The sequence below is a fragment of the Hyla sarda genome, chromosome 7 (assembly GCF_029499605.1).
Source record: "Hyla sarda isolate aHylSar1 chromosome 7, aHylSar1.hap1, whole genome shotgun sequence".
Classification (NCBI taxonomy): domain Eukaryota; kingdom Metazoa; phylum Chordata; class Amphibia; order Anura; family Hylidae; genus Hyla; species Hyla sarda.
The window spans coordinates 7,641,148-7,662,000 of NC_079195.1; the positions used below are offsets into that span (position 1 = coordinate 7,641,148).

A 20,853-nucleotide genomic window follows, 5' to 3' on the forward strand; every position below is an offset into this window, starting at 1 on the left:
TGATCAGGAGAGGGGGGGGGGCAGTAATCTGTATAATACATACATGTATATATGTGACACCTAAGAACAGTCCATCTGATCAGGAGAGGAGGGGGGGCAGTAATCTGTATAAGAACATACATGTATATATGTGACACCTAAGAACAGTCCATCTGATCAGGAGAGGGGGGGCAGTAATCTGTATAATACATACATGTATATATGTGACACCTAAGAACAGTCCATCTGATCAGGAGAGGAGGGGGGGCAGTAATCTGTATAATACATACATGTATATATGTGACACCTAACGGGGGGTCTATCTGGCACTATACAGGGTGTCCTCCATCACCGCCCCCATTACCTGGAGACTTAGCCTCAATGATGTCCAGGACAGGGGCGCCGCTCTTCTCTACAGACGACATCTCACAACTTCACCGTCACCTGCTGCAAGGGACAAGAGTGTAAGGTCAGAGGTGAAACTACAACCTGCCCCTCCTGTCTACTGCCCCCCCCCCACACCTCTCCCCCAACCCCGTACAATCCCCCCATCCCTACTACCCCCTCACACCCCCTCTATCCCCCCCCCACACCCCTCTATTTCCTCACACCCCTCTATCCCCCCCCACACCCCTCTATTTCCTTAAACCCCTCTAAACCCTCTATCCCCCGTCACACCCCTCTATCCCCCCCGTCACACCCCTCTAACCCCCCACACCCCTCTATCCCCCCCACACTCCTCTATCCCCCCTCCCACCCCCCCTCTATCCCACCTCACAACCCTCTACCCCCCTCACATCCCTCTATCCCCCCCTCACCCCTCTATCCTCCCCACACCCCTCTGTCCCCCCCACACCCCTCTATCCCCCCACACCCCTCTATCCCCCCCACACCCCTCTATCCCCCCATCATACCCATCTACCCCCCCCCACACCCCTCTATCCCCCCATCATACCCCTCTACCCCCCATCACACCCCTCTACCCCCCCCATCACACCCCTCTATCCCCCTCACACACCCCTCTATCCCCCTCACACCCCTATATCCCCCCCTTCACACCCCTCTGTCCCCTCCCACACCCCTCTATCCCCCTCGCCCCCCTCTATCCCCCTCGCACCCCTATATCCCCCCCCACACCCCTCTATCCCCCCTCACACCCCTCTACCCCCCCATCATACCCCTCTACCTCACCCCTCTACCCCCTCACAGACCCAATATCCCCCCCTCACATGTCTCTATCCCCCCGCACCCCTCTATCCCCTCCACACCCCCTCTATCCCCCCACACCCCTCTATCCCCCCTCACACCCTCTATCCCCCATCATACCCCTCTACCCCCCCATCACACCCCTCTACCCCCCATCACACACCCCTCTATCCCCCTCACACCTCTCTATCCCCCTCACACCCCTCTCTATCCCCCTCACACCCCTATATCCCCCTTCACACCCCTATATCCCCCTTCACACCCCTCTGTCCCCCCCACCCACACCCTCTATCCCCCTCGCACCCCTCTATCCCCCCTCGCACCCCTCTATCCCCCACACACCCCTCTATCCCCCTCACACCCCTCTACCCCCCCCATCATACCCCTCTACCCCCCATCACACCCCTCTACCCCCTCACACACCCCCAATATCCCCCCTCACACGTCTCTATCCCCCGCACACCCCTCTATCCCCCCCACACCCCTCTATACCCCTCTATCCCCCTCACAACCCTCTATCCCCATCACACCCCTCTATCCCCCTCCACACCCCCCTTATCCCCCTCACACTTCCACACCCCTCTATTCCCCCTCACACCCCTCTATCCCCCTCCACACCCCTCTATCCCCAGTCCACACCCCTCTATCCCCCCTCACACCCCTCTATTCCCCCCTCACACCCCCTCTATCCCCCCTCACACCCCTCTATCCCCTCCACACCCCTCTAACCCTCTATCCCCCCCGTCACACCCCTCAATTCCCCGTCACACCCCTCTATCCCCCGTCACACCCCTCTATCCCCCCTCACACCCCTCTATCCCCCCTCACACCCCTCTATTCCCCCCTCACACCCCTCTACTCCCCCTGTCACACCCCTCTACTCCCCTGTCACACCCCTCTACTCCCCCGTCACACCCCTCTATTCCCCGTCACGCCCCTCTATTCCCCCGTCACGCCCCTATATTCCCCCGTCACGCCCCTCTATTCCCCGTCACGCCCCTCTATTCCCCCTCACACCCCTCTATCCCCCTCACACCCCTCTATTCCCCCGTCACACCCCTCTATCCCCCCTCTATTCCCCCGTCACACCCCTCTATCCCCCCTCACACCCCTCTATTCCCCGTCACACCCATCTATTCCCCCTCACACCCCTCTATCCCCCTCACACCCCTCTATTCCCCGTCACACCCCTCTATCCCCCCTCACACCCCTCTATTCCCCCTCACACCCATCTATTCCCCCTCACACCCCTCTATCCCCCTCACACCCCTCTATCCCCCCTCACACCCCTCTATCCCCCCCTCACACCCCTCTATCCCCCCCCTCACACCCCTCTACCCCCCCCCTCACACCCCTCTATCCCCCTCACACCCCTCTATCCCCCCTCACACCCCTCTATTCCCCGTCACGCCCCTCTATTCCCCCTCACACCCCTCTATCCCCCCTCACACCCCTCTATTCCCCGTCACACCCCTCTATCCCCCCTCTATTCCCCCGTCACACCCCTCTATCCCCCCTCACACCCCTCTATTCCCCCTCACACCCCTCTATCCCCTCACACCCCTCTATTCCCCCTCACACCCATCTATTCCCCCTCACACCCCTCTATCCCCCTCACACCCCTCTATCCCCCTCACACCCCTCTATTCCCCCCTCACACCCCTCTATCCTCCCTCACAACCCCTCTATCCCCCCCTCACACCCCTCTATCCCCCCCCCCTCACACCCCTCTATTCCCCCCTCACACCCCTCTATTCCCCCCTCACACCCCTCTATTCCCCCCTCACACCCCTCTATCCTCCCTCACACCCCTCTATCCCCCCCTCACACCCCTCTATCCCCCCCTCACACCCCTCTATTCCCCCTCACACCCCTCTATTCCCCCCTCACACCCCTCTATCCCCCCCTCACACCCCTCTATCCCCCTCACACCCCTCTATTCCCCCTCTATCCCCCCTCACACCCCTCTATCCCCCCCTCACACCCCTCTATCCCCCTCACACCCCTCTATTCCCCCTCTATCCCCCCCTCACACCCCTCTATCCCCCCCTCACACCCCTCTATCCCCCTCACACCCCTCTATTCCCCCTCTATCCCCCCCTCACACCCCTCTATCCCCCTCACCTCACAGAGCGGAGGTCACTGCTCCAAGTGCGTTGTTGCCGTCACTATGGAAACTGGGCGGAGCTATCGGGAGATCCCGCTGAGCGGCCTGAGGAGAGCGAGACTGCGGGATGGAGGTGCGTGTCAACCCGCATATACCGCACACCCGAATATAACACCCGGATATACCGTACACCCGAATGTAACACCCGGATATACCGTACACCCGAATGTAACACCCGGATATACCGTACTTCCGAATGTAACACCCGGATATACCGTACACCCGAATGTAACACCCCGGATATACCGTACTTCTGAATGTAACACCCGGATATACCATACACCCGAATATATCACCTCAACACACATACACCCCAATATATCACCTCAACACACATACACACCCAATATATCACCTCAACACACATACACCCCAATATATCACCTCAACACACATACACCCGAATATATCACCTCAACACACATACACCCCAATATATCACCTCAACACACATACACCCCAATATATCACCTCAACACACATACACCCCAATATATCACCTCAACACACATACACCCCAATATATCACTCAACACACATACACCCCAATATATCACCTCAACACACATACACCCGAATATATCACCTCAACACACATACACCCCAATATATCACCTCAACACACATACACCCCAATATATCACCTCAACACAGATACACCCCAATATATCACCTCATCACACATACACCCCAATATATCACCTCAACACACATACACCCCAATATATCACCTCAACACACATACACCCCAATATATCACCTCAACACACATACACCCCAATATATCACCTCAACACACATACACCCCAATATATCACCTCAACACACATACACCCCAATATATCACCTCAACACACATACACCCGAATATATCACCTCAACACACATACACCCCCAATATATCCACCTCAACACACATACACCCCAATATATCACCTCAACACACATACACCCCAATATATCACCTCAACACAGATACACCCCAATATATCACCTCATCACACATACACCCAATATATCACCTCAATACACATACACCCCAATATATCACCTCAACACACATACACCCCAATGTATCACCTCAACACACATACACCCCAATATATCACCTCAACACACATACACCCGAATATATCACCTCATCACACATACACCCCAATATATCACCTCATCACACATACACCCCAATATATCACCTCAACACACATACACCCCAATATATCACCTCAACACACATACACCCCAATATATCACCTCAACACACATACACCCCAATATATCACCTCAACACACATACACCCCTATATATCACCTCAACACACATACACCCCAATATATCACCTCAACACACATACACCCAATATATCACCTCAACACACATACACCCCAATATATCACCTCAACACACATACACCCCAATATATCACCTCAACACACATACACCCCAATATATCACCTCAACACACATACACCCGAATATATCACCTCAACACACATACACCCCAATATATCACCTCAACACACATACACCCCAATATATCACCTCAACACAGATACACCCCAATATATCACCTCATCACACATACACCCCAATATATCACCTCAACACACATACACCCCAATATATCACCTCAACACACATACACCCCAATATATCACCTCATCACACATACACCCAATATATCACCTCAACACACATACACCCCAATATATCACCTCAACACACATACACCCCAATATATCACCTCATCACACATACACTCACATATGTACACCCTGAATATAACACTCACATACACCACAGTATAACACCAGTATATAACACCCACATACGTATAACTGAATAGAATACCTGTATATTACAACCAAATATATTACCCAGAGACAACACTCACTTTTATATACCCGAATATAACACATATATAACACCCACGTACATACGCCCCAATATATATCACACCAACATGCATTCACCCTTATAAAAGACTCACAGACATATAACAGAATATATCACCAGTATATTACACCCTCATACATACACCCAAATGTATCACATAAACATGCATTCACCTGCATATAACACCCAAATATAACACCCACATACATACACTAGGATATAACACCCAAATTCAAGACCCGCGTATAACAACCACACACCTGAATATAAAACCCGTATATAACACCTGCATATATATACACCCAACCAACCCTCCTATATATATCACCTACATACATACACCCAACCAACCCTCCTATATAACACCTGCATACATACACCCAACCAACCCTCCTATATATAACACCTGCATACATACACCCAACCAACCCTCCTATATAACACCTGCATATATACACCCAACCAACCCTCCTATATAACACCTGCATACACACACCCAACCAACCCTCCTATATATAACACCTGCATACACACACCCAACCAACCCTCCTATATATAACACCTGCATACATACACCCAACCCAACCCTCCTATATAACACCTGCATATATACACCCAACCAACCCTCCTATATAACACCTGCATACACACACCCAACCAACCTCCTATATAACACCTGCATATATACACCCCAACCAACCCTCCTATATAACACCTTCATACATACACCCAACCAACCTTCCTATATAACACCTGCATAGATACACCCAACCAACCCTCCTATATATAACTCCTGCATACATACACCCAACCAACCCTCCCATATATAACACCTGCATATACACCCAACCAACCCTCCTATATATCACCTGCATACATACACCCAAACAACCCTCCTATATAACACCTGCTATATACACCAAGCCAATCCTCCTATATAACACCCTCAATACATACACCCAACCAACCCTCCTATATAACACCCACATACACACACCCAACCAGCCCTCCTATATAACACTGCATAGTATACACCCAACCAACCCTCCACCCTCCTATACACCACCTGCATATATACACCCAACCAACCCTCCACCCTCCTATATAACACCTGCATACATACACCCATTCAAACCCTTCTATATAACACCTGCATATATACACCCAACCAACCCTCCTATATATATCACCTACATACATACACCCAACCAACCCTCCTATATAACACTTGCATATATACACCCAACCAACCCTTCTATATATAAACACCTGCGTACATACACCCAACCAACCCTCCTATGTAACACCTGCATATATACACCCAACCAACCCTCCTATATAACACCTACATACATACACCCAACCCTCCTATATAACACCTGCATATATACACCAACCAACCCTCCTATATAACACCTGCATACATACACCCAACCAACCCTCCTATATAACACCTACAAACATACACCCAACCAACCCTCCCTATATAACACCTGCATATATAGGCCCAACCAACCCTCCACCCTCCTATATAACACCCACATACATCCACCCAACCAACCCTCCTATATAACACTTGCATATATACACCCAACCAACCCTCCTATATAACACCTGCATATATACACCCAGCCAACCCTCCTATATAACACCTACATACATACACCCAACCCTATCATATGACACCTGCATGCATACATACATACATACATACATACATACCCCCAACCCTCCCATATAACACCTTCATACATACACCCATTCAACCCTTTTATATAACACCTGCATATATACACCCAACCAACCCTCCTATATATAACACCTGCATATATACACCCAACCAACCCTCCTATAAAACACCTGCATATATACACCCAACCAACCCTCCTATATAACACCTGCATATATACACCCAACCAACCCTCCTATATAACACTTACATACATACACCCAATCAACCTTCCTATATATCACCTACATACATACACCCAACCACCTTCCTATATATCACCTGCATACACACACCCAAACCAACCCTCCTATATATAACACCTGCATACATACACCCAACCAACCCTCCTATATAACACCTGCATATATACACCCAACCAACCCTCCTATATAACACCTGCATACACACACCCAACCAACCTCCTATATAACACCTGCATATATTACACCCAACCAACCCTCCTATATAACACCTTCATACATACACCCCAACCAACCTTCCTATATAACACCTGCATAGATACACCCAACCAACCCTCCTATATATAACTCCTGCATACATACACCCAACCAACCCTCCCATATATAACACCTGCATATACACCCAACCAACCCTCCTATATATCACCTGCATACATACACCCAAACAACCCTCCTATATAACACCTGCTAATATACACCAAGCCAATCCTCCTATATAACACCCTCATACATACACCCAACCAACCCTCCTATATAACACCCACATACACACACCCAACCAGCCCTCCTATATAACACCTGCATATATACACCCAACCAACCCTCCACCCTCCTATACACCACCTGCATATATACACCCAACCAACCCTCCACCCTCCTATATAACACCTGCATACATACACCCATTCAACCCTTCTATATAACACCTGCATATATACACCCAACCAACCCTCCTATATATATCACCTACATACATACACCCAACCAACCCTCCTATATAACACTTGCATATATACACCCAACCAACCCTTCTATATATAACACCTGCGTACATACACCCAACCAACCCTCCTATGTAACACCTGCATATATACACCCAACCAACCCTCCTATATAACACCTACATACATACACCCAACCCTCCTATATAACACCTGCATATATACACCCAACCAACCCTCCTATATAACACCTGCATACATACACCCAACCAACCCTCCTATATAACACCTACAAACATACACCCAACCAACCCTCCTATATAACACCTGCATATATAGGCCCAACCAACCCTCCACCCTCCTATATAACACCCACATACATCCACCCAACCAACCCTCCTATATAACACTTGCATATATACACCCAACCAACCCTCCTATATAACACCTGCATATATACACCCAGCCAACCCTCCTATATAACACCTACATACATACACCCAACCCTATCATATGACACCTGCATGCATACATACATACATACATACATACCCCCAACCCTCCCATATAACACCTTCATACATACACCCATTCAACCCTTTTATATAACACCTGCATATATACACCCAACCAACCCTCCTATATATAACACCTGCATATATACAACCAACCAACCCTCCTATAAAACACCTGCATATATACACCCAACCAACCCTCCTATATAACACCTGCATATATACACCCAACCAACCCTCCTATATAACACTTACATACATACACCCAATCAACCTTCCTATATATCACCTACATACATACACCCAACCAACCTTCCTATATATCACCTACATACATACACCCAACCAACTCTCCTATATAACACCCAACCAACCCTCCTATATAACACCTGCATGTATACACCCAACCAACCCTCCTATATATAACACCTGCATACACACACCCAACCAACCCTCCTATATATAACACCTGCATACATACACCCAACCAACCCTCCTATATAACACCTGCATATATACACCCAACCAACCCTCCTATATAACACCTGCATACACACACCAAACCAACCTCGTATATAACACCTTCATACATACACCCAACCAACCCTACTATATAACACCTGCATATATACACCCAACCAACCCTCAAATATATAACACCTGCATACATACATACACCCAACCAACCTTCCTATATAACACCTGCATATATACACCCAACCAACCTTCCTATATATAACTCCTGCATACATACACCCAACCAACCCTCCCATATATAACACATGCATATACACCCAACCAACCCTCCTATATATCACCTGCATACATACACCCAACCAACCCTCCTATATAACACCTGCTAATATACACCAAGCCATACATACATACCCCCAACCCTCCCATATAACACCTTCATACATACACCCATTCAACCCTTTTATATAACACCTGCATATATACACCCAACCAACCCTCCTATATATAACACCTGCATATATACACTCAACCAACCCTCCTATATAACACCTGCATATATACACTCAACCAACCCTCCTATATAACACCTGCATATATACACCCAACCAACCCTCCTATATAACACTTACATACATACACCCAACCAACCTTCCTATATATCACCTACATACATACACCCAACCAACCTTCCTATATATCACCTACATACATACACCCAACTCTCCTATATAACACCCAACCAACCCTCCTATATAACACCTGCATGTATACACCCAACCAACCCTCCTATATATAACACCTGCATACACACACCCAACCAACCCTCCTATATATAACACCTGCATACATACACCCAACCAACTCTCCTATATAACACCTGCATACATACACCCAACCAACCCTCCTATATAACACCTGCATACATACACCCAACCAACCCTCCTATATATAACACCTGCATACACACACCCAACCAACCCTCCTATATATAACACCTGCATACATACACCCAACCAACCCTCCTATATAACACCTGCATATATACACCCAACCAACCCTCCTCTATAACACCTGCATACACACACCCAACCAACCTCCTATATAACACCTTCATACATACACCCAACCAACCCTACTATATAACACCTGCATATATACACCCAACCAACCCTGAAATATAGAGCACCTGCATACATACATACACCCAACCAACCTTCATATATAACTCCTGCATACATACACCCAACCAACCCTCCCATATATAACACCTGCATATACACCCAACCAACCCTCCTATATATCACCTGCATACATACACCCAACCAACCCTCCTATATAACACCTGCTAATATACACCAAGCCAATCCTCCTATATAACCCCTGCATACATACACCCAACCCTCCTATATAACACCCTCATACATACACCCAACCAACCCTCCTATATAACACCTGCGTATATAAGCCCAACCAACCCTTCTATATATAACTCCTGCATACATACACCCAACCAACCCTCCTATATAACACCTGCATATATAGGCCCAACCAACCCTCCACCCTCCTATATAACACCCACATACATCCACCCAACCAACCCTCCTACATAACACTTGCATACATACACCCAACCAACCCTCCTATATATAACACCTACATACATACACCCAACCAACCCTCCTATATATAACACCTGCATATACACCCAACCAACCCTCCTATATATAACACCTGCATACATACACCCAACCAACCCTCCTATATAACACCTTCATACATACACCCAACCAACCCTCCTATATAACACCTGCATATATAGGCCCAACCAACCCTCCACCCTCCTATATAACACCTACATACATCCACCCAACCAACCCTCCTATATAACACCTGCATACATACACCCAACCAACCCTCCTATATATAACACCTGCATACATACATACACCCAACCAACCCTCCTATATAACACCTGCATACATACACCCAACCAACCCTCCTATATAACACCTTCATATAAACACCCAACCAACCCTACTATATAACACCTGCATACATACACCCAACCAACCCTCCTATATAACACCTGCATACATACACCCAACCAACCCTCCTTATATAACACCTGCATACACACACCCAACCAACCCTCCTATATAACACCTGCATATATACACCCAACCAACCCTCCTATATAACACCTGCATATATACACCCAACCAACCCTCCTATATAACATCTGCATACATACACCCAACCAACCCTCCTATATAACACCTGCATACATACACCCAACCAACCTTCCTATATAACACATGCATACATACACCCAACCAACCTTCCTATATAACACCCACATACATTCACCCAACCATCCCTCCTATATAACACCTGCATATATACACCCAACCAACCCTCCTATATATAACATCTGCATACATACACCCAACCAACCCTCCTATATAACACCTGCATACATACACCCAACCAACTCTCCCTATATCACACCTGCATACATACACCCAACCAACTCTCCCTAAATAACACCTGCATACACACACCCAACCAACCCCCCTATATAACACCTGCATATATACACCCAACCAACCCTCCTATATAACACCTGCATATATGTTAGGATTCGGCTAGTTGGATGTGGATCCTCTGTTTCAGCGAGGGATTGTCGTGGACCGTGTCGGTGGACCGGTTCTAGGGTTGCTACTGGTTTTCACCAGAGCCCGCCACAAAGCGGGATGGTCTTGCTGCGGCGGTAGTAACCAGGTCGTATCCACCGGCAATGGCTCAACCTCGCTGACTGCTGAGAAGGCGTGGGACAAAAGGACTAGGCAGAGGCAAGGTCAGACATAGCAGAAGGTCGGGGCAGGAGGCAAGGTTCGTAGTCAATGAGGATAGCAGAAGATCTGGAACACAGGCTTTGGACAACACTAACGCTTTCTCTGGCACAAGGCAACAAGATCCGGCAAGGAAGGGAAGGGGAAGTGAGGTTATATGGACAGGGAGCAGGTGGAAGCTAATTAGACTGATTGGGCCAGGCACCAATCACTGGTGCACTGGCCCTTTAAATCTTAGAGAGCTGGCGCGCGCGCGCCCTAGAGAGCGGAGCCGCGTGCGCCAGAACATGACAGCCGGGGACCGGGACGGGTAAGTGGCTTGGGATGCGATTCGCGAGCGGGCGCGTCCCGCTATGCGAATCGCATCCCCATCGCGAATGTCAGTGCAGCGCTCCCGGTCAGCGGTCGGTACCCCCCCCCCCCCCTTAGGTCTCCCCCTCTTTTTGTCTCATTGTCCCTTCACAAGAGACGAGAACATGGGGGACGCCTCTTGAGTCTCCTTCTGGAAAAAGAAGTCCTGGGTAGCTACATCAGCGGCCGGTAGTCCAGAAGAAGTGGGAATGGGGAGGGGGGGCAGAGGGTGAAGCTTGTCACGGGGCAGAGTGTCACCAGGACGGGGGCTATGAGGAGGCACGGCACAGTCCTGATAGGCCTTGGGGAGACCAGGCTCAGGAGGAGACACTGAGGCCCGACAGACGGGACTGGGAGCAGACATGAGGCATTTCTTGCGGCAAGCAGAACCCCAATTCTTGATCTCCCCGGTGGTCCAGTCAAGGGTGGGAGAATGATGCTGGAGCCATGGCAGACCGAGGAGGACTTCAGAGGTGCAGTTGGGCAGGACGAAAAATTCAATTTTCTCGTGATGCAGTCCAATGCTCATAAGCAAGGGCTCTGTGCGGTAACGCACAGTGCAGTCCAACTTCCCTCCGTTGACCGAAGAAATGTAGAGCGGCTTGACGAGACGGGTCACCGGGATGCAGAACCTATTCACCAAAGAGGCCAGAATAAAATTTCGAGAAGAACCAGAGTCCAAGAAGGTCACGGCTGAGAAGGAGGAGTTGGCAGAAGGAGAAATCCGCACGGGCACAGTGAGACGTGGAAAAGCAGACTTCGTACCAAGAGACGCCACACCCACGTGAGCTGGGTGCGTGCATTTCCTAGACGTGGAGGACGAATAGGGCAATCCACCAAGAAATGTTCGGTACTAGCGCACTACAGACATAGATTTTTATCCCTACGGCGAATCCTCTCTTCATGGGTCAGGCGAGACCGATCCACTTGCATAGCCTCCTCGGCAGGAGGCACAGGGGTAGATTGCAAAGGATACTGTGGGAGAGGTGCCCAGAGATCAAGGTCTTTTTCCTGGCGGAGCTCCTGGTGTCGTTCAGAAAAACGCATGTCAATGCGGGTGGCCAAATGGATAAGTTCTTGCAGGTTGGCAGGAATCTCTTGTGCGGCCAGCACATCCTTGATGTTACTGGATAGGCCTTTTTTAAAGGTCGGGCAGAGGGCCTCGTTATTCCAAGATAATTCGGAGGCAAGAGTACGAAATTGGATGGCGTACTCGCCTACTGAAGAATTACCCTGGAACAGGTTCAGCAGGGCAGTCTCGGCAGAAGAAGCTCTGGCTGGTTCCTCGAAGACACTACGGACTTCAGCGAAGAAGGACTGGACTGTAGCTGTGGCAGGATCATTGCGGTCCCAGAGCGGTGTGGCCCAAGACAAGGCCTTTCCAGACAGAAGACTCACTACGAACGCCACCTTAGACCGTTCTGTAGGAAATTGGTCCGACAACATCTCCATATGTAGGGAACATTGAGACAGGAAGCCACGGCAGAGTCTAGAGTCCCCATCAAATTTGTCCGGCAGGGACAAGCGGAGGCTAGGAGCGGCCACTCGCTGCAGAGGAGGTACAGGAGCTGGCGGAGGAGATGGTTGCTGCTGTAGCAGTGGCAGAAGTTGCTGTAACATGGCGATCAACTGGGACAGCTGCTGTCCTTGTTGGGCAATTTGCTGCGATTGCTGGGCGACCACTGTGGGTAGGTCAGCGAGACTTGGCAGCGGCACCTCAGCGGGATCCATGGCCGGATCTACTGTTAGGATTCAGCTAGCTGGATGTGGATCCTCCGTGTCAGCGAGGGATTGGCGTGGACCCTGTCGGTGGACCGGTTCTAGGGTTGCTACTGGTTTTCACCAGAGCCCGCCGCAAAGCGGGATGGTCTTGCTGCCGCGGTAGCAACCAGGTCGTATCCACTGGCAACGGCTCAACCTCGCTGACTGCTGAGAAGGCGTGGGACAAAAGGACTAGGCAGAGGCAAGGTCAGACGTAGCAGAAGGTCGGGGCAGGCGGCAAGGTTCGTAGTCAATGAGGATAGCAGAAGATCTGGAACACAGGCTTTGGACAACACTAACGCTTTCTCTGGCACAAGGCAAGAAGATCCGGCAAGGAAGGGAAGGGGAAGTGAGGTTATATGGACAGGGAGCAGGTGGAAGCTAATTAGACTGATTGGGTCAGGCACCAATCACTGGTGCACTGGCCCTTTAAATCTTAGAGAGCTGGCGCGCGCGCGCCCTAGAGAGCGTAGCCGCGTGCGCCAGAACATGACAGCCAGGGACCGGGACGGGTAAGTGGCTTGGGATGCGATTCGCGAGCGGGCGCGTCCCGCTTTGCGAATCGCATCCCCATCGCGAATGTCAGTGCAGCGCTCCCGGTCAGCGGGTCTGACCGGGGCGCTGCAGAGAGGAGAACGCCGCAAGCGCTCCGGGGAGGAGCAGGGACCCGGAGCGCTCGGCGTAACAGTACCCCCCCCCCCCTTAGGTCTCCCCCTCTTTTTGTCTCATTGTCCCTTCACAAGAGACGAGAACATGGGGGACGCCTCTTGAGTCTCCTTCTGGAAAAAGAAGTCCTGGGTAGCTACATCAGCGGCCGGTAGTCCAGAAGAAGTGGGAATGGGGAGGGGGGGGCAGAGGGTGAAGCTTGTCACGGGGCAGAGTGTCACCAGGACGGGGGCTATGAGGAGGCACGGCACAGTCCTTATAGGCCTTGGGGAGACCAGGCTCAGGAGGAGACACTGAGGCCCGACAGACGGGACTGGGAGCAGACATGAGGCATTTCTTGCGGCAAGCAGAACCCCAATTCTTGATCTCCCCGGTGGTCCAGTCAAGGGTGGGAGAATGATGCTGGAGCCATGGCAGACCGAGGAGGACTTCAGAGGTGGAGTTGCGCAGGACGAAAAATTCAATTTTCTCGTGATGCAGTCCAATGCTCATAAGCAAGGGCTCTGTGCGGTAACGCACAGTGCAGTTCAACTTCCCTCCGTTGACCGAAGAAATGTAGAGCGGCTTGACGAGACGGGTCACCGGGATGCAGAACCTATTCACCAAAGAGGCCAGAATAAAATTTCGAGAAGAACCAGAGTCCAAGAAGGCCACGGCTGAGAAGGAGGAGTTGGCAGAAGGAGAAATCCGCACGGGCACAGTGAGACGTGGAAAAGCAGACTTCGTACCAAGAGACGCCACACCCACGTGAGCTGGGTGCGTGCGTTTCCTAGACGTGGAGGACGAATAGGGCAATCCACCAAGAAATGTTCGGTACTAGCGCAGTACAGACATAGATTTTTATCCCTACGGCAAGTCCTCTCTTCATGGGTCAGGCGAGACCGATCCACTTGCATAGCCTCCTCGGCGGGAGGCACAGGGGTAGATTGCAAAGGATACTGTGGGAGAGGTGCCCAGAGATCAAGGTCTTTTTCCTGGCGGAGCTCCTGGTGTCTTTCAGAAAAACGCATGTCAATGCGGGTGGCCAAAAGGATAAGTTCTTGCAGGTTGGCAGGAATTTCTCGTGCGGCCAGCACATCCTTGATGTTACTGGATAGGCCTTTTTTAAAGGTCGGGCAGAGGGCCTCGTTATTCCAAGATAATTCGGAGGCAAGAGTACGAAGTTGGATGGCGTACTCGCCTACTGAAGAATTACCCTGGAACAGGTTCAGCAGGGCAGTCTCGGCCGAAGAAGCTCGGGCTGGTTCCTCGAAGACACTAAGGACTTCAGCAAAGGACTGGACTGTAGCTGTGGCAGGATCATTGCGGTCCCAGAGCGGTGTGGCCCAAGACAAGGCCTTTCCAGACAGAAGACTCACTACGAACACCACCTTAGACCGTTCTGTAGGAAATTGGTCCGACAACATCTCCATATGTAGGGAACATTGAGACAGGAAGCCACGGCAGAGTCTAGAGTCCCCATCAAATTTGTCCGGCAGGGACAAGCAGAAGTTGCTGTAACATGGCGGTCAACTGCGACAGCTGCTGTTCTTGTTGGGCAATTTGCTGCGATTGCTGGGCGACCACCGTGGTAAGGTCAGCGAGACTTGGCAGCGGCACCTCATGGATGTGGATCCTCTGTGTCAGCGAGGGATTGGCGTGGACCGTGTCGGTGGACCGGTTCTAGGGTTGCTACTGGTTTTCACCAGAGCCCGCCGAAAAGCGGGATGGTCTTGCTGCGGCGGTAGCAACCAAGTCGTATCCACCGGCAACGGCTCAACCTCGCTGACTGCTGAGAAGGCGTGGGACAAAAGGACTAGGCAGAGGCAAGGTCAGACGTAGCAGAAGGTCGGGGCAGGCAGCAAGGTTCGTAGTCAATGAGGAAAGCAGAAAATCTGGAACACAGGCTTTGGACAACACTAACGCTTTCTCTGGCACAAGGCAAGAAGATCCGGCAGGGAAGGGAAGGAGAAGTGAGGTTATATGGACAGGGAGCAGGTGGAAGCTAATTAGACTGATTGGGCCAGGCACCAATCACTGGTGCACTGGCCCTTTAAATCTTAGAGAGCTGGCGCGCGCGCGCCCTAGAGAGCGGAGCCGCGCGCCAGAACATGACAGCCGAGGCCCGGGACGTGTAAGTGGCTTGGGATGCGATTCGCGAGCGTGCGCGTCCCGCTATGCGAATCGCATCCCCATCGCGAATGTCAGTGCAGCGCTCCCGTTCAGCGGGTCTGACCGGGGAGCTGTAGAGAGGAGAACGCCGCAAGCGCTCCGGGGAGGAGCAGGGACCCGGAGCGCTCGGCGTAACAATATATACACCCAACCAACCCTCCTATATATATCACCTGCATACATACACCCAATCAACCCTCCTATATAACATCTGCATACACCCAACCAACCCTCTTATATAACAACTGCATATACAGCCAACCAACTCTCCTATATAACATCTACATACATACACCCAACCAACCCTCCTATATAACACCTGCATATATACACCCAACCAACCCTCCTATATAACACCTGCATATATACACCCAACCAACCCTCCTATATAACACCTGCATATATACACCCAACCAACCCTCCTATATAACACCTGCATATATACACCCAACCAACTCTCCTATATAACACCTGCATATATACACCCAACCAACCCTCCTATATAACACCTGCATACATACACCCAACCAACTCTCCCTATATAACACTTGCATACATACACCCAACCAACCCTCCTATATAACACCTGCATACATACACCCAACCAACCCTCCTATATAACACCTGCATACATACACCCAACCAACCCTCCTATATATAACACCTGCATACATACACCCAACCAACCCTCCTATATAACACCTGCATATACACCCAACCAACCCTCCTATATATAACACCTGCATATACTCCCAACCAACCCTCCTATATATATCACCTACATACATACACCCAACCAACCCTCCTATATAATGCCTGCATATATACACCCAACCAACCCTCCTATATAACACCTGCATATACTCCCAACCAACTCTTCTATATAACATCTGCATGTATACACCCAACCAACCCTCCTATATAACACCTGCATATATACACCCAACCAACCCTCCTATATAACACCTGCATACATACACCCAACCAACTCTCCTATATAACACCTGCATATACACCCAACCAATCCTCCTATATAACACCTGTATATATACACCCAACCAACCCTCCACCCACCTATATATAACATCTGCATATATACACCCAACCAATCCTCCTATATAACACCTGCATATATACACCCAACCAACCCACCTATATAACACCTGCATATACACCCAACCAACCCTCCTATATAACACCTGCATACATACACCCAACCAACCCTCCTATATAATACCTGCATACATACACCCAACCAACCCTCCTATATAATACCTGCATACATACACCCAACCAACCCTCCTATATATAACACCTGCATATACACCCAACCAACCCTCCTATATAACACCTTCATACATACACCCAACCAACCCTCCTATATAACACCTGCATATATACACCCAACCAACCCTCCTATATAACACCTGCATATACACCCAACCAACCCTCCTATATAACACCTATATACATACACCCAACCAACCCTCCTATATAATACCTGCATACATACACCCAACCAACCCTCCTATATAACACCTGCATATATACACCCAACCAACCCTCCTATATAACATCTGCATACATACACCCAACCAACCCTCCTATATAACACCTGCATACATACACCCAACCAACCCTCCTATATAACACCTGCATATATACACCCAACCAACCCTCCTATATATAACACCTGCATATATACACCCAACCAACCCTCCTATATAACACCTGCATATATACACCCAACCAACCCTCCTATATAACACCTGCATACATACACCCAACCAACCCTCCTATATAACGCCTGCATACATACACCCAACCAACCCTCCTATATAACACCTGCATACATACACCCAACCAACCCTCCTATATAACACCTGCATATATACACCCAACCAACTCTCCTATATAACACCTGCATACATACATACATACATACATACACCCAACCAACCCTCCTATATAACACCTGCATACATACATCCAACCAAATCTCCTATATAACACCTGCACATACACCCAACCAACCCTCCTATATGACATCTGCATACATACACCCAACCAACCCTCCTATATATAACACCTGTATATATACACCTAACCAATCCTCCTATATATCACCTGCATACATACACCCAACCAACCCTCCTATATAACACCTGCTTATACACCCAACCAACTCTACTATATAACATCTGCATACATACACCCAACCATCTCTCCTATATAACACCTGCATATACACCCAACCAACTCTCCTATATAACATCTGCATATATACACCCAACCAACCCTCCTATATAACATCTGCATACATACACCCAACCCTCCTATATATAACACCTGCATACATACACCCAACCATCCCTCCTATATAACACCTGCATATACACCCAACCAACTCTCCTATATAACATCTGCATATATACACCCAACCAACCCTCCTATATAACACCTGCATACATACACCCAACCAACCCTCCTATATAACACCTGCATACATACACCCAACCAACTCTCCTATATAACACCTGCATATATACACCCAACCAACCCTCCTATATAACACCTGCATATACACCCAACCAACTCTCCTATATAACATCTGCATACATACACCCAACCCTCCTATATAACACCTACATATATACACCCAACCAACCCTCCTATACAACACCTGCATATATACACCCAACCAACCCTCCTATATATATCACCTGCATACATACACCCAACCAACCCTCCTATATATAACACCTGCATACATACACCCAACCAACTCTCCTATATAACACCTGCATATATACACCCAACCAACCCTCCTATATATCACCTGCATACATACACCCAACCAACCCTTCTATATATCACCTGCATATATACACCCAACCAACCCTTCTATATAACACCTGCATATATACACCCAACCAACCCTCCTATATATCACCTGCATACATACACCCAACCAACCCTCCTATATATAACACCTGCATACATACACCCAACCAACTCTCCTATATAACACCTGCATATATACACCCAACCAACCCTCCTATATATCACCTGCATACATACACCCAACCAACCCTTCTATATAACACCTGCATACATACACCCAACCAACCCTCCTATGTAACACCTGCATATATACACCCAACCAACCCTCCTATATATCACCTGCATATATACACCCAACCAACCCTTCTATATAACACCTGCATATACACCCAACCAACCCTCCTATATATAACACCTGCATACATACACCCAACCAACCCTCCTATGTAACACCTGCATATATACACCCAACCAACCCTCCTATATATCACCTGCATATATACACCCAACCAACCCTCCTATATAACACCTGCATATATACACCCAACCAACCGTCCTATATATCACCTACATACATACACCCAACCAACCAACCCTCCTATATAACACTTGCATATATACACCCAACCAACCCTCCTATATATAACATCTGCATGCATACACCCAACCAACCCTCCTATATAACACCTGCATACATACACCCAACCCTCCTATATAACACCTGCATATTTACACCCAACCCTCCTATATAACACTTGCATATATACACCCAACCAACCCTCCTATATAACACCTGCATATATACACCCAACCAACCCTCCTATATATAACACCTGCATACATACACCCAACCAACCCTCCTTTATAACACCTGCATATATACACCCAACCAACCCTCCTATATATCACCTGCATACATACACCCAACCAACCCTTCTATATAACACCTGCATATGTACACCCAACCAACCCTCCTATATAACACCTGCATATATGCACCCAACCAACCCACCTATATATAACACCTGCATACATACACCCAACCAACCCTCCTATATATAACACCTGCATATATACACCCAACCAACCCTCCTATATATCACCTGCATACAAACACCCAACCAACCCTTCTATATAACACCTGCATACATACACCCAACCAACCGTCCTATATATCACCTACATACATACACCCAACCAACCCTCCTATATAACACCTGCATATATACACCCAACCAACCCTCCTATATATAACATCTGCATGCATACACCCAACCAACCCTCCTATATAACACCTGCATACATACATACACCCAACCCTCCTATATAACAC

At 48.9% G+C, this 20,853-nt stretch overlaps 2 protein-coding genes across 6 annotated transcripts in view; one reads left to right on the forward strand and one right to left on the reverse strand.

Moving 5' to 3' along the window:
• Positions 1–3,385, reverse strand: part of LOC130283530 (uncharacterized) — a 208,781-nt gene extending 205,396 nt beyond the window's left edge. For 4 of the 5 annotated variants that reach the window (XM_056533164.1, XM_056533165.1, XM_056533166.1 and 1 more), the window contains exons 1-2: positions 3,310–3,385; positions 344–426 (exon numbers count right to left, since the gene is read on the reverse strand). In XM_056533164.1, the coding sequence (XP_056389139.1) occupies positions 344–404 (61 nt within the window). In that variant the 5' untranslated portion in view covers positions 405–426; positions 3,310–3,385. The remainder of the gene's footprint in view (positions 1–343; positions 427–3,309) is intronic. The other variant, XM_056533163.1, reaches the window with a different exon arrangement.
• The window catches only part of RAB11FIP2 (RAB11 family interacting protein 2), a 148,610-nt gene continuing 131,134 nt past the window's right edge, over positions 3,378–20,853 (forward strand). Inside the window, exon 1 of the mRNA XM_056533168.1 lies at positions 3,378–3,425. Coding sequence (XP_056389143.1) covers positions 3,420–3,425 — 6 coding nt within the window. The 5' untranslated portion in view covers positions 3,378–3,419. The remainder of the gene's footprint in view (positions 3,426–20,853) is intronic.